This window comes from Anopheles ziemanni, chromosome 3 (genome assembly GCF_943734765.1).
Source record: "Anopheles ziemanni chromosome 3, idAnoZiCoDA_A2_x.2, whole genome shotgun sequence".
Lineage (NCBI taxonomy): Eukaryota > Metazoa > Arthropoda > Insecta > Diptera > Culicidae > Anopheles > Anopheles ziemanni.
Window position 1 is genome coordinate 24,522,278 of NC_080706.1, and position 12,417 is coordinate 24,534,694.

At 50.5% G+C, this 12,417-nt stretch overlaps 1 protein-coding gene and 1 non-coding gene across 2 annotated transcripts; both read right to left on the reverse strand.

The window, feature by feature from the left end:
* Nucleotides 1–878: 878 nt before the first annotated feature.
* On the reverse strand, nucleotides 879–950 carry Trnad-guc (transfer RNA aspartic acid (anticodon GUC)). The gene has a single exon. It is a non-coding gene; the product is annotated as a tRNA-Asp (tRNA).
* Nucleotides 951–1,104: 154 nt separating this feature from the next.
* On the reverse strand, nucleotides 1,105–10,440 carry LOC131284387 (uncharacterized). The gene is made up of 10 exons (XM_058313242.1): nucleotides 10,398–10,440; nucleotides 8,733–8,926; nucleotides 7,344–8,535; nucleotides 6,870–7,263; nucleotides 6,572–6,791; nucleotides 6,286–6,514; nucleotides 5,227–6,200; nucleotides 2,181–2,492; nucleotides 1,873–2,113; nucleotides 1,105–1,790 (listed from the first exon to the last, which is right to left on the reverse strand). Exons 1-10 carry the CDS (start codon nucleotides 10,438–10,440, stop codon nucleotides 1,288–1,290), a joined length of 4,302 nt encoding a protein of 1,433 aa, XP_058169225.1. The 3' UTR covers nucleotides 1,105–1,287.
* Nucleotides 10,441–12,417: the final 1,977 nt, after the last annotated feature.

Here is a 12,417-nt window from a genome sequence, read left to right on the forward strand (position 1 = left end):
CTAATTTTGTTTGAAAAAAAATGTATGTACAGTATTTTCAAGGAAAAATATGCTCAACTTTAAAATCACGTGAGAATGATGATTTTCTGAATCCCGTTGTTAACAAAATGGTACTTACCAAACCATAGGTACTTAATGGTTGTCCCACTGTCCCATAACAAACCAAATCAATTTAAAAATATATTTGCTTCAAAGTGTCTACTCAATACCTTCATTCTTTCGTTCGTTCGTGTGAAGTTCTAGGCCACTGTGAACGCCTGTTCAATTGATCGCGATTAAAAATTCCACTTCTGTCATATGTACTTGTTTTTAAGTATTTTTCTACTTTTTTGTGACATTTCGAACTTGTTTAAACCTTTCGAAGAATTGTTCGTGCATTACCAGTATTAGAAAAGATACAGCAAAGTGATTCAATTGAGCTTGCCCGTGCATGTTGAACACGGATTTGATGCACATTTTTTGGAACCATGTTGAAAGATTCATCCGGTATTTCCTTTATATATCTGATCAATCGAACGCATAATGCCCGGAAACGGCGTCATTATTCTTTTCATTTTACAAAATTTAGAAACATTTTGAAAAACCAGTTTTCCATTTCTCCAATCGAGCACGTTTCCCCAGGTCAACTGTGGTTGCTATAGCGATCCTTTCATTTTCCCCAAGCAAACTGATTGCTATGGCGATCAATGCAATGCAATGGGATGAGCGTTTAGAGAATTTCCATACAAAGATGTGGTTTTGCATCGATTTTAGTGCGTCACTTTATCCAAGTAGGAGCAGCGTTAGGATTTGCAGCGTGACGTTAAGGATTTTTTATAATAAGATTTCACAACGTAAAAACGATGAAAAAAGAGGGAACAAAAAACAAAAAAGCTTTTCTCCCCGACGGGGAATCGAACCCCGGTCTCCCGCGTGACAGGCGGGGATACTGACCACTATACTATCGAGGACTTGTTATTTCGATGCGTCAGAGCACAATATAAACTAATGGCTCGACACGGCCAGGGACATAAAATAAATGTTTAAACCACTTTCATCATTTTGGCACTATATATTTTCCTAACATCCACTAAACGCTAATGAAGTTCTATGAATTATGCTGTCGTTTAATGCTGCATGGTTCACACATAAAACAAATACACACATACACACAACGCGCGTCCTTCTTCAACCGGATGGGCTATTCGAACAGACTGCGCGCGAAGCGGAAGCAAAGTCGTGGGCTCTACGATCTCTCAGTCTACATTGCGGACCCATTGCTGGATAGCGAACGTCGATGCATGCACCTTAAACCGCACGGTCGCTGCACAGGCCGCACATTTGGCCCTTGTGTACGGTCGGGAGCAGCAGATTGACGATGCCGGTCGGTCCGTACTGTACCACGGCTCCGTTCAGCTGGTTCTCGACCACCAGCACGCCCTCCCGGTCGATGTACACCCGGAAGTCGTAGAACTCGTCGTCCGGCGGGTACTGGTACACGATGTTGCGCAGATCAATCAGCTGCTCGTCGTTGATGTTGACCGTTAGTGAGGGCGGGACGTCGCGGGTGCCGTTGCGTGTCGCTGCCACACCGGACCCGGCCGGCTCGTAGATCAGATAGTTCCCCCCGGTGTAGATCTGCACACCCTTGTGCTCGTCCAGCACGAAGACGGCCAGCTTGGGCGTTAGCGAGCAGTCGGCGGTCATGAGGAAGCTGTCGCGCACCCGGTACTCGTTCCGGGTTGCCTCCGTCAGCTGGATAATGCGGTCGTTGAATGTCGTTAGCTTATCGTGCACCAAGCTGCAGACACCTGCGGAGAAGCGTACATTGAAATGGGACGAATGCGTTACTGTACAATCGAATCGACACATCCTTTGGCTGCCAGTACTCACTGAGGAACCCATACTCGATCCTCGAGGTGTACGAGTGTTGCAGCTTCACGTTGTGGTAGAAGCGCGAAGGGAACCAAATGGCACCACCGTTGATCTGTATTTCCGTGTCGTTTGTAAACTGTGGCACGCGCACTTGCACATCGATATGGTCGGTCATATTTAGCGTGTGGACGCGCTCGGGTACGACGGCTGACACGGCATGATCAAGCCGATGAAGAAGCATATCGATCCAGGATGGAAGCTAAAATCCGAAGAAAATAACAAATCAGCTTGCACGTTTCACACAGCCTGTTGCTGAAAACCTGTACCTTGGTGAATTTGAAATGCGCATCGAGCCCACTCACGGTCGTCAGCGGGCTGAACCGTTCCGCCCGACAATCGCCGGAGAACGGTGGCGGCGTGAGGCGCAGGATCTCCTTCGGGCAGTTCCGGTCCCCGGTGTCGAGCGCCCGGTAGATGCGCTCCACATACTCCGGCAGATGGTACGACACGTTGAACGCAATCCGAGGCTCCTTCGGGCACTGCTTGGGGACTTTCGTCTCACCGAACACCACGTCACCGGTGAGCTCGAAGGGACGCTCTAGGAACACTAGCGGGCGATAATCGGCCGAGAAGCACATCTATCAAGCGCATAAAACGACGGGGTAAGAAATGAAAGTATTGACTTAGGACATTCCATGAGTAAAGAACAGATTCCTTTGTGGGGAAACATCAGGCGCGGTTGTGGTTTTCTTTCGTCACATTCCACAACCGACCCTGGACCGTTGCCATGGAAATGCATTTGTTTGGTTGCTTGCGTGTGCCGTTCGGGAGGTTCACCTGCAATGCATCGAGTAGAACACTTGAAAAACACTTTCCATTTTCCCATACATCCTTCAGTTAGCACAATCTAGTAGACATCGACGTCGTCTTCGTCTTCCATTCGACGTGGAACCACAGAACGAGCGGGACGCGAAAAATTCATACAAATCAAATCGATTTTGCAGTGCGTGCAGGAAAATTGAATCGTGAACAGATTGTATTTCTAAATTGTTAGTGACAGCGGCATTATCGCTTGTCGAGCACAAAGGATACGGAGCGGGACTCGTTGAAAGACATAGGAGGAAACATATTGAACTTTTCGTTCGTCGAAAGTACGATGGCTTCGGTAAGTGTTTCGATGGGGATTTCTCTTTTCTATCTGATTGTTAATTGCATGTTCCCTTCGCTTAACGGATAGCTGGAGCAGAAACGTGAGGCGTTCCGAAAGTATCTCGAATCAGCAGGTGCAATCGATTGCCTAAGTAAGGCCCTGATCCGTCTGTACCAGGAGGAGCAGAAGCCAGAAGATGCGTGTAAGTTTATTCGGCAAGTTCTGTGTGAAAGCTGTCCCACTGACGAGCAGGTGGCCGAGAACATGTCCGAGCTGGACGACGCTCGCAAGCGCATCCAGGACTTGGAGCGAGAAATCCGTGGACTGCGCCTAAACGTCCGACGAACGGCTAGCGAAGAAAATCTGCTTCTGGAGCAAGGATTCGAGACCTTGGCCGGAGATGAGAGGTGCACGTCGCTGCTCAAAAAGCATCTCACCCGGGAGGTCCTTGATGAGCTGAAAAGTCTGAAGACACAGCGATACAAATCTAGCCTGCTGGATTGCATTCAGTCGGGGCTGAAGAATTGCGACTCCAAGATTGGCGTTTACGCGGCCGACCCGGAAGCGTACCTGGTGTTTGCCGCACTCATGGATCCGCTCATCGAAGAATATCACGGTGGGTTTGGCAAGGATGCTAAGCAACCGGAACTGAGTTGGGGAGAGCCAGAGGAGTTAGAAAACCCGGACCCCGAGGGACTGTACGTTGTGTCCACGCGTGTCCGGTGTGCGCGGTCGGTGGAGAATTTCCCATTTCATCCCCGAATGCAGGAGCAGCAGTATGAGGACATCTGCACCCGGGTAAAAGCAGCCCTTGAGGATCTACCGGAGGATCTGACGGGAGAGCTACATCTGTTGGAAGCGTTGGATGAAAGCCGAAGGAGTGAGCTGATTGCGGATCACGTTCTGTTCCAGCAAGGAGACCGCTTCCTAGAAGCAGCACAGGCCGATCGGTTCCATCCGGCAGGTAGAGCTGTCTTTTTCAACGGTGCAAAAACATTCATAGTTTGGGTAAATGAAGAGGATCAGTTGAGGATAATTTCTATGCAGAAAGGTTCCGACATTGGTAAGCGAATTATTTACAATCGGCTTAAGATTTGGATAAAATCTTGTATAATTTGCATTTTTTTCGATTTTCTCCTTCAAAGCGCAAGTTTACAAACGGTTAATTACTGGAGTGGCGGCGATTGGCAAACACATCACCTTCCAGCATGATGAACGGCTTGGATTTCTTAACTTCTGCCCGACTAACATCGGCACGGCCGTGCGCGCCTCTATGCACGTCCGTCTGCCGAAACTCCAAGCCGATCGTTCACGATTGGAGACGGTTGCTGCTGAGCATCGGCTCGAGATACGCGGTGACAATGGTGAAAACACGGATTCTTCCAGCGATGTGATGAACGTATCGAACAAGCGCCGTATCGGGCTGACCGAGTTCGAAGCCGTCAAGGAAATGGTTGACGGTGTGAAGGCTCTGATTGAACTTGAAAAGCAGTTGAATGAGACGGGTGAACCGGGACCTGCTCAAGAAGCAGAGGAACCAGTGGCAACAGAGTAGGCGCTGATTAGGAAACCGAAATCTATTAGACAATCCCTGCTCCGTTGCTTTACCCTTGACAATGACCACAGTAAACAACCGAAGGTTACGTGGGACTTTCCATCTTTGCAACTAATCAATTTGTTTCTGTTACAATCATCAATACTAACCGCCTGTCGTAGAAGCGTTTGCCCTTAAACCAATCATAGAAGCGAACGAAAGATAGGCAACAGATTAGGAAGTTTTCGATGTAGAGCATAGCCATATCCGCGGCTTCAGCAACTGTTGTAAACACGAAAGAGCAATAAAACTTTACTTCCCTCGTTCAATTACCCGACATTTCTCGATGATCGACACGACTGTTTCGTTAAAATTGGAAATGAGAGCGAGCAAATGTTCACCCGGCTTGAAGGCGTTCAACAGATGTGAGATGCAGCTCAAAACGGTGTTGGATAGCGAGTTCCTTTCTTGGTGCGCAGAAATTTGACCTTTCACTGATTGAGTTTAATTTAATTGAAAACCGAACTCGCGCCTTCAAACTCCCACCGAGACGCAGATATGGGATCTTCTCTCGGTCCAAACCGAGTACCGTCCACAGCGAAGTAAAGGGTTCGTGAATGTGATTTTCTATCGACATTCTCCCCTAACCCCATTTGCCCTCCCTACGTCCGACAAGCACTGCTCTTACCTTCCAGTTGGAACTGTTCCATTCCTGTCTCGTTAGCGAGAAGAAGATCCGGGCCGCCCGGTCGCACTTGAAGTTGGTGTACTGCGACACGATGTCCCACTTGTGCAGTACCTTTACCTCGTCCCGGCTACCCTCCGGCTTCGGGATGGTGTGCGCCAGAATCAGGTTCACCCGGACCACCTCGTTCTCCGGGACGGTCGGTTGCTTCGAGTAGTTCTGGGTGTCCCACTTGAGCGTACCCTGGAGCAGCGTCTTCTGATCGTTCGCGATCAGCAGCGTCAGGTGCTTGTCCCGCCCGATGTGGATCGTGTTCAGCTGGATCAGGCTGATGATGCGCAGCACATTGTTGACCAGCGAGAACGGGCCCTTCGTGAGGACCTTCGCGTTGTCCAGGATGTCCGTCTCGAACATGAACATGACGTTGTCCAGCGTGTAGTCCTGGTGCACCCGGGCCAGCATCTGCAGCCCCAGGTCGTCCAACCGGTAGCCATACTTGGTGATGTCCTCCTCCTTCGGCTCGAGCGCTTCCGTCGTCACAGACTCGTTGGCGGGTGTGTTCCGGGTGCGGCTCTTCAGCGAGATTCCGCTGGTCATGTGCTCCGGCCGGTAGAAGCTGTAGCTGATCGACTTGCCGGCGATATCCCACACGATCTCGTTGTTGATCGGTATATACACCAGGAAGCCCTGCTCGCGGATGGTCGAGTACTCGACGTCGTCGATCGGGTTGTAGCTGCGAATCTTTACCACCGCGTACGACGAGTAGCGCACGTCCACCTGGTTGCTGCGGGCCACCTTGTCCATCAGCATCGTCTGCTGGGTGGTGTTGCCGCGGATCGTCGCCAGCACGGTGTTCTCGATCAGGATGTCGGCCGGTGTGCCGATCAGCGTCGGCAGTGCGTACTTGATCATGAACGGACGCCGTACGATCTGCATGTTTACGTGGCTGTCTCGCAGTAGGTTGATCCGGTTGATAACTACATTCGGAAGCAAATTTCGACAGAATAAAGTTAAAGTCCCGCCAGTAGGACAGAACTGATAAAATGCATCTGTTTTACTTACTATTTCCATCGGTGAGATTGTGGAACGTGGTCTGATTGAGATGGTAGCACAGTACCGCCTTTCCCTCGAACTGCACAATGAACTCAAAGTGCAACGGCGTGGGACTAATCGTGGACAGCTTCATCGCCCTCAGGATGCTACTTAACCGATCCAGCTTCAGGTGGCTTGAGTTGAACGTGGTCAGCCGGTTTATCACGGCGTCGCTCAACCCACGCGCTTTAATGTACAGCTAAACGAGGGATATATAACATACATTCCCACACGATGTTTCATCTCCAATACTTACCCCTAGCTGCCCGGTAAACCGCCCCAGAGCTTCCGTGTCGAACTTGAGCGATGCAATCATCGGTAGATCGGTTTGATGGCTACCGATCAGCATCGTTTGCAGCATCGAGCCGATGTGAAACTTACGGTCGCGGTAGTCGAAAAGGTAGTTGCCCGTAACCCAGTACTTCGGAGCCGGTGCATCTGGTAGCTGGCGGGTCATGTACGCAAGCAAGAGTTTCCTGGTGTGTGAAAAGAGAAATACCGTGACATTAATGCTTCCCAGGGACGTCAAACGATTGGTCGTCTGGCCCACGTACAAATGCTGATAGCAAGGGTAGGTCGTCTCGGAGATACTCAGCACCGTGGTGCGATAGAAGTTGATCATGTGCGGATCGTTCTCCGTGCGGATCACACTGTACAGTCCGAGCAGCCGACCGGGCGTTGGATTGGAGAAGAGAAGCATCGTGAAGGCGGCCACCCGCAGCTGCAGTGGGCTCGTGCGCGAGTGGAAGATAGGCCAGTAGGTTTCGTACACCTGGTTCGGCCGAAGGTGTGCCGTGGGCAGCATCGCCAGCATGGCCAGAAAGCGTATGTCCGTGTTCTGCGGGTAATCGGCGCGAATGATGGGATCGAGATATTCGGCCACATTTTCCAGCTGAAGGTTACCGAGACCCTCGAGGTACAGCATCTGCTGCTCGTACTCGAAGCTATCTGTTTTGGTGAAAACGGAGAGAATAAGACAAATGTTGCTGATCAAAGCAACCAATGATCGGAGCAGTTTGGTGACTCACTTAAAAACAAATCAAAGTACATCTTAACGTACTTCTCGAACGTGTCGGCCGTCAGTTTGCCCGCGACGAACGTGTTGTAGATCATCGTGGCGTAGCTGAGGACGGCCGCATGCTTAATATCCGGCCGGTCCGCACCCACCTCCAGGAACACCTCGCACTCCTTCACCAGCTCCTGCGACGGTTCGGCCATATAGAACGGCAGCGAGATGAGCAGCTGAACCGCCGTCATCGGGTTCACCTGCTTGTTCATGATCAGATCGCGCGTCAACAGGATTGTCGACGTTGTGCCGGTACGCGGTACGATCTCGAGGAAAATGTTCCGGGCCGTCTCCTGCCGGTAGGACGTGCCCAGGTCGATCTCCTCGTACAGCTGCTTGAGCGTTTCCAGATCCATCGTGCCCATCAGCCGGATGATCTCCGAGACCGTCTCGTCGTACGGTTCCTTCAGCTTGTTGTCCACCGTCTCCAGGTTGTCGGCCATCGCGTTCAGCAGGCTAGCGGTGCGCTTGATGAGCCGCTCCTTCGACTTCGGACTACGACCCCCGGTCGCCTCGAGATCGGGGCTGTCGAACAGGATCGGACTGAACAGGAGCGCCATGCCGTTCACGATGTCGACCACCGGTCCGCGGGTGGCAGACTCGTTCACCACCTCGTGCCGCTCGTAGCGCAGCACCACGCGCGAGTACAGGAACTGCGGGTAGTACGACTCGAGCGTCCGGATGTTCGTCCGCATCGTGCCATCCAGCTCGGTCAGCATGTACCGGTACGGTTCGATCTTGCGCAGCTTATAGTTCGCGATGCGGGACGTGATCGCCTGCGGCTGCTTGTTCGGGATGCAGTGGTTCTGCGGGATGTTGCTGCGCGTCAGATAGATCGCCCCGCGGTAGATCGTGCACCGATCCATGCCGTACGTTTTGGAGATCTCGAACACGTTCGACTTGTTCACGACGAAGTACTCGGTCGGGCAGATGCCGAAAATGCCCTGCTCGTCGACGACGTACGCCCCCGGTGCGTCACCGTGCGCCTGCAGGAGCGAGGCCAGGGCTCGCTTGATGTTTGCCGACCAGATCGGTTCGTTCAGCTTGAACTGCACGCTCAGGATCGTGTCGTTGGCGATCGCGATGCGGAACGGTTGGAGCAGGGCCGACACGTCCCCCTCACTCTGCGGTATGTGATGTTGGTCCAGCTCAATCTAAACCGAGGCAATCGTGAAGGATGTAAAAGAATCAAACCAAGGTACGATCAGGAGTTCGACGTTGAGACATTAAAGACATATTATAGTTGACAATTTTCATGTCAGACCTTCATGTCGATAAGAGTTTCTTTAGGACATCGGTCGATAAGAGTTCCTTTAGGACAACACCACTGCAAATGGAAACTGGCACTTACCGTAGCGGCCAAATTGTTGGCATCGTATCGATGCACCCGCAGGTAGCCGTTCAGGTACCACATGTAGTTGTCGGTCGCGTGCACATCCGGCACCAGCGTGACGTCCGTCTCGAGCCGGTACCGGATGTCGTAGTTCGGTGGAAAGATATCGAACGCATGGCAGCCGTCGCCGAACAATGCGGCACACAGGAGGACTACGGAAGTCGCACAGAAGGAATGTGGTGTGAGAGATATGATGAGAGATAAATATGCGAAGACATGATGGCCAGAAAGTAATGGCCTTTGGCGTTTGTTCCAGGAGGCTAGTTTTGTATTTCCCATTTTGAGCATTGAAGATACATTTCTACGTTTCTTTTAAAAGCTATTCTGATCATTTTCACTTTATTGGAATTGGTTTCCTGACTAATATCATAGAACGATCGGTAAGAAATTTTACAAAAAAAAAGAACCAACAAAGGTACCTACAATTTAGTTAATGGATAAGAAATCAACTTATCGAAATCGAAATCGAAATCGCAAGACGTTAATAAAGCCAAACATTATTGTAATGACATTAAAGACAGACAGTAAGACATTAAAAAGAGCACGAATCAAAAATTTCCATTCGCCGTTTAATTTACAGGTTTTTCCCAATTCCCAAAACCATTTGAACATTGGGAGGGAATGGAAAAAACTGGGATAAAGGATTTAAGAAAACTCATATCGAAACAAAAATATTTACTTTTCTTCAAAAAGCATCAAACTATTGTAACATTCAACCTTTTACTTATCTCCACTTCTTCCAGTTCGAAACATGGACATGAGAATAAATCATCCGGTGGCGCCCGTTCCTTCACAAATCCAGTTTGAACCCGATGGAAATACCCGTAGAGCGTGAACTGAGGCGCCTCAGGAGAGATAAGAAAAACCTCGGCCGACAACCGATCCTTGACCGGTAGTCGTGTCCGAATGCATGACGCATCGGGAGTATAAAAAGGCAACAGGGATTCCGGCAGTCGTTCGAACGTGAGCCACACCGGCTTGGTCCGATCGGTTCGGCGAGTGCGCTCGTGCGTAACCACCCGGCTCGGAATCCCAAACCTCCGTTGTCGGCGGGACGTGGCGGGTGCCGGGAAGGTTATCTCCCAGCTCAGCTGGAAACAAATCTTTCCCCACCGAACGTTCAACCGAGCTGATAGGCCACCGAGTTGAGCAATAAAACACTGTCAAAGGTCAACGAAAGCGACAAGCGAAGGCGTAAGGCGAGGGCGCCAGTAGGAGGATGCAACCTCGGAGGAGGAGATGGTTTGAGATGGAATGTGAGATCGGGACGACTAGAGCACGGTTTGCTTATCAGGCGGTGTGGGTGGTCTTTTTTAAATTACAGCCGTTCTCCTCCTCCTCCTGTTCCCATTTCTCGTGGGTTTGGCTGAATGGGGGAGCATTGTGGGACCGACGGATTCGGTTCCTTACGGATGAACTCGACGCCGATCGTTACGGTCCGATAAGTCCTTCCAAAAAACTGAGACACCAGATTTGTTTGTGAAGTATGTGATTATTCTGCAGGAGTTTGGGTTCTTTTGGGCCATTCCTCATACCACACGTAGAATGGATCTGGTCTGTCCATAAGATCCATAGTTTTAGAGAACACAGCTTCCATGAAAACAATTGTTGCCGCCTACTAACCAAAAACTCGCACGGAGAACCGTCGACTGATAACGACAGCCATATTGGCAATGATCACTCCCGACACTTTCACTGGCTCTTTCTTCTGGTGAGTCCACGCAAAACTTATATCACTCCTAGGACTTTCTTTTCACATAACACCACACAGAGGTCTAAATTTAAATTCTACGGAACATTTTCATCAACTTCGGTGAGCTTCGTTTTTCCAACAGCGATTGCGAAGTTCCCAACTTCAGGCACTGGCGTGAACCGAACGGTCTAGATATTGCTCCCTGGACGCTCCTAACCGGACGAGCGTCTCCATCTAACTGACGACCAGCATCGGTCGGCCGGGTTTTATCCTCTCCCGACGATCGGTGATCGGGAAGCTGGCTGGAGCTCAATTGCCTCTACGGACCGGCACCACCAGAACGCCTCACGTCACCGAACCCGGGGAGAATCGACGTGGTAGACGATCGGAACGCGATCTTCGAGCCACTTAACCACTTTGACCGCGTTGATGTGCGCCGTTCTGACCTTCGGGGTCAGCCGGCGACAAATATCGATCGACTCCCAGCGAGAGAAAGAGAGAGCGAGAGAGAGTGAAGACAAGAGATCTTCTCGATCACGTCCGTCCTATCCGACGTATTAGACGCTACTGAACCGACCGGCCCGCAGCTCTTCCGGTGATGCGTTCCCGTTGATCCCAACGACTTCGACACGGGGTGATGTTGTTTTGGTCAGTCCAAACGTCGGCGGTCGAATATTCCACGAAACGCTGATAACGGCTTCGCTCGGCGTTAGTGGCGCTAGGAGGCACCAGTTCCCTGGCCGAGTGCGGAGTACAACCGGCCGATCAGGACAGGATGAATGATGCAACCGTGTATGAATAGAACCAGAACCAGTGGAATGGGGGAGAGTATGAATGAAAGCAGTCTATGAAGCGGCCAACAATCCGGTGGACGAGCCTTCGTAGTAGGTGATAAGAAAATTCGGTAAGTCCTTCCATTCCCTCACAATCTTCTTGCTACATTGCTTTCCCATCAATGCATGGTGGTGCCGTAAGATTGTTTGGAGTTACCCTTCACCACATCTCCGCCACTTGAACCGCCTTCAGTGGAGTTTTAGAAGTTGGATGGCTTTATAATTTCTCTCACCAAATCAACCACCACTACGGCACGATGATTGATAGGACCGTTGGCGCCATTCGAAATGCAGTTTAGATCACGCTTGTCGTCCTGGCCGTCATCCATCACCATTACCGTGCCGGGGTCCTGCGCCGCCTGATTGATTGTCCGCCCCGAATGGCGCCCAAATATCGGAAGGTCACAAATGCGGTGTTTTTTTTTTCTCTCGGAAATCTCGAACTTTGTCCACCACCCCACCAGGGGTCAGTTATTTTAAGACTCGATTAAAGTATCCCCTGCGAAGGGACCGGGGGGGTGGCAGATGAAACGAATCCTCGCGGATGTCATATGACGGATGACATCATCAGCGTTATGATTTATTTATTGAAACAACTCAACACTAGCCCCCGTTCGGGGAGGCTTTTTTGGAATAAAGAAAGCTAGAGGGAGGGTAGGATGAGGTGGCTGCCGTCGGGATTGGGAATCTCGTTTGGGAATGGCAATCAAACGGCGGGTGGAGGGTGGGGTGAGGGGGTGCGTTTCGGTTCGCTTTCATCATCGATTGATCGATTGATCGCGTGCAGAAATAATTGAACGAATGCCATTCGATTCCGATTTTTCCACGTCATTCATAACGTTCAGAGCATATGGATTTTATTTTCGTGCATGTGATATCATTTGCGTATAAACAGTTATCAAAAGAAACACTCTCGACCACGGTGGTCCAAAGGAGGCCAGGCCAGTAGCACACATACACACACACACGCACATGGCGTATCCAACTTTCATCTTCGTTTCATTGCTTTGTTAATTAATACGTCCGAAGTGTACGCAAGGAAAGGTCCCTTTTTCAACCCTTCATGGACAATGGGTATGGCTGAAGATTCCCGCCATTCTTCCGTCCACCTTCCGTA